Below are 1,559 nucleotides of genomic sequence, written 5' to 3'. Positions count from 1 at the left end.
AAGTGAACGAGAGCCACACCCCTGCGTGTGTGAGACTGTCCCGGCAACGCTGACACCAACAGGCACTGCCTCCTTCACGGAGAGAGGGCCTGGAACACTCAAGACTCCCACGGAGATTCAGTTCCACACTCCCCTCCACCCTCCCAGGCCAGTTTCTCCCTGCTGAAGACGCCTGGGAGCCCAGTGAGCGGCTTCCAGTTCCCGCGGGATTCCTGGAGAGGTCCAGAGTGCCAGCCCCCGATAAGCGCCACCCTCACCCCTTCCCCCTCGCCTCCTTCCTCTTCATCTCTCCGTCCCCACCACCACCATCACCACGCCCTCCCCGCACCCCACAAAACCCCGGCCACAGGCCTCGACGCCCTGGGACCCTTCCAAGTTGGGGTGTGCTGTCCCAGGGCTCACAGCTATTCATAAAGGGATGGAGCCTGCCTGCCTGTGGGCCTTTATAGGTGCCGCTGGCTGGCTGTCCGGGCAGGCCTCCTGGCTGCACCTGCCGCAGTACACAGGCCAGCTGAGGTGCACAGGAGCCCGCCGTCGTCTCTCTGCCCGTGTCCGTCCGTGAAATTCCGGCTGGGGCTCCCCGCGATGGTCCTCCTGACGCCTTCGGATGGCACCCTTGCCGCAGAAGCCCAGGGTTGGGGACGGCGAAGAAGACTCGTTTGGACCCCGAGCAAAAGTGAGGCCCTGCGAGTCTGCTTTGAGCGGAACCCATACCCGGGCATTGCCACCAGAGAACGGCTGGCCCAGGCCATCGTCATTCCGGAGCCCAGGGTCCAGATTTGGTTTCAGAATGAGAGGTCACGCCAGCTGAGGCAGCACCGGCAGGAATCTCTGCCCTCGCCCAGGAGACGCGGCCCGCAAGAAGGCAGGCAAAAGCGGACCGCCATCACCAGATCCCATACCGCCCTGCTCCTCCGAGCCTTTGAGAAGGATCGCTTTCCAGGCACCACCGCCAGGGAAGTGCTGGCCAGGGAGATGGGCCTCCCGGAGTCCAGGATTCAGATCTGGTTTCAGAGTCGAAGGGTCAGGCACCTGGGATAGGCTGGCAGGGTGCCCACGCACACAGGCGGCCGGTGCAACGCGGTCACAGCGGGTGTCACCCTGCTCCATCTTGGGTCGCCTTCGCCCACACCGGCGCGTGGGGAACGGGGCTTCCCGCACCCAGCATGCCCTGCGCGCCTGGGGCTCTCACACAGGGGGCTTTCCTGAGCCAGGGAGCGAGGGCCGTCCCCATGGTGCAGCCCAGCCAGGCCGCGCCTGCACAGGGGGTCTCCCAACCTGCCCCGGTACGCGGGGATTTTGCCTATGCCACCCCGGCTCCTCCTGAAGGGGCGCTCTCCCACCCTCAGGCTCCTTGGTGGCCTCCGCACCCGGGCAAAAGCCGGGAGGACCGGGAACCGCAGCGCGATGACCTGCCGGGCCCTTGCGCGGTGGGACAGCCTGGGCCCGCTCAAGCGGGGCCATAGGGCCAAGGTGTGCTTGCGCCACCCGAGTCCCAGGGGAGTCCGTGGTGGGGCTAGGGCCGGGGTCCCAGGGCACCAGGGCGGCGTGGCAACCCC

General features: G+C 66.8%; 1 protein-coding gene across 1 annotated transcript; it reads left to right on the top strand.

Moving 5' to 3' along the window:
• Positions 1-585: 585 nt before the first annotated feature.
• On the top strand, positions 586-1,041 carry LOC106634345 (double homeobox protein 4C-like). Its single transcript, XM_014343610.3, has one exon. The coding sequence runs from the start codon at positions 586-588 to the stop codon at positions 1,039-1,041; it is 456 nt and encodes a 151-aa protein (XP_014199096.3).
• The last annotated feature ends 518 nt before the right edge of the window (positions 1,042-1,559 follow it).

The sequence above is a fragment of the Pan paniscus genome, chromosome 16 (assembly GCF_029289425.2).
Source record: "Pan paniscus chromosome 16, NHGRI_mPanPan1-v2.0_pri, whole genome shotgun sequence".
Classification (NCBI taxonomy): domain Eukaryota; kingdom Metazoa; phylum Chordata; class Mammalia; order Primates; family Hominidae; genus Pan; species Pan paniscus.
The sequence above is the reverse complement of the archived record's forward strand: the minus strand, read 5'-3'. Positions and strand labels throughout refer to the sequence as shown.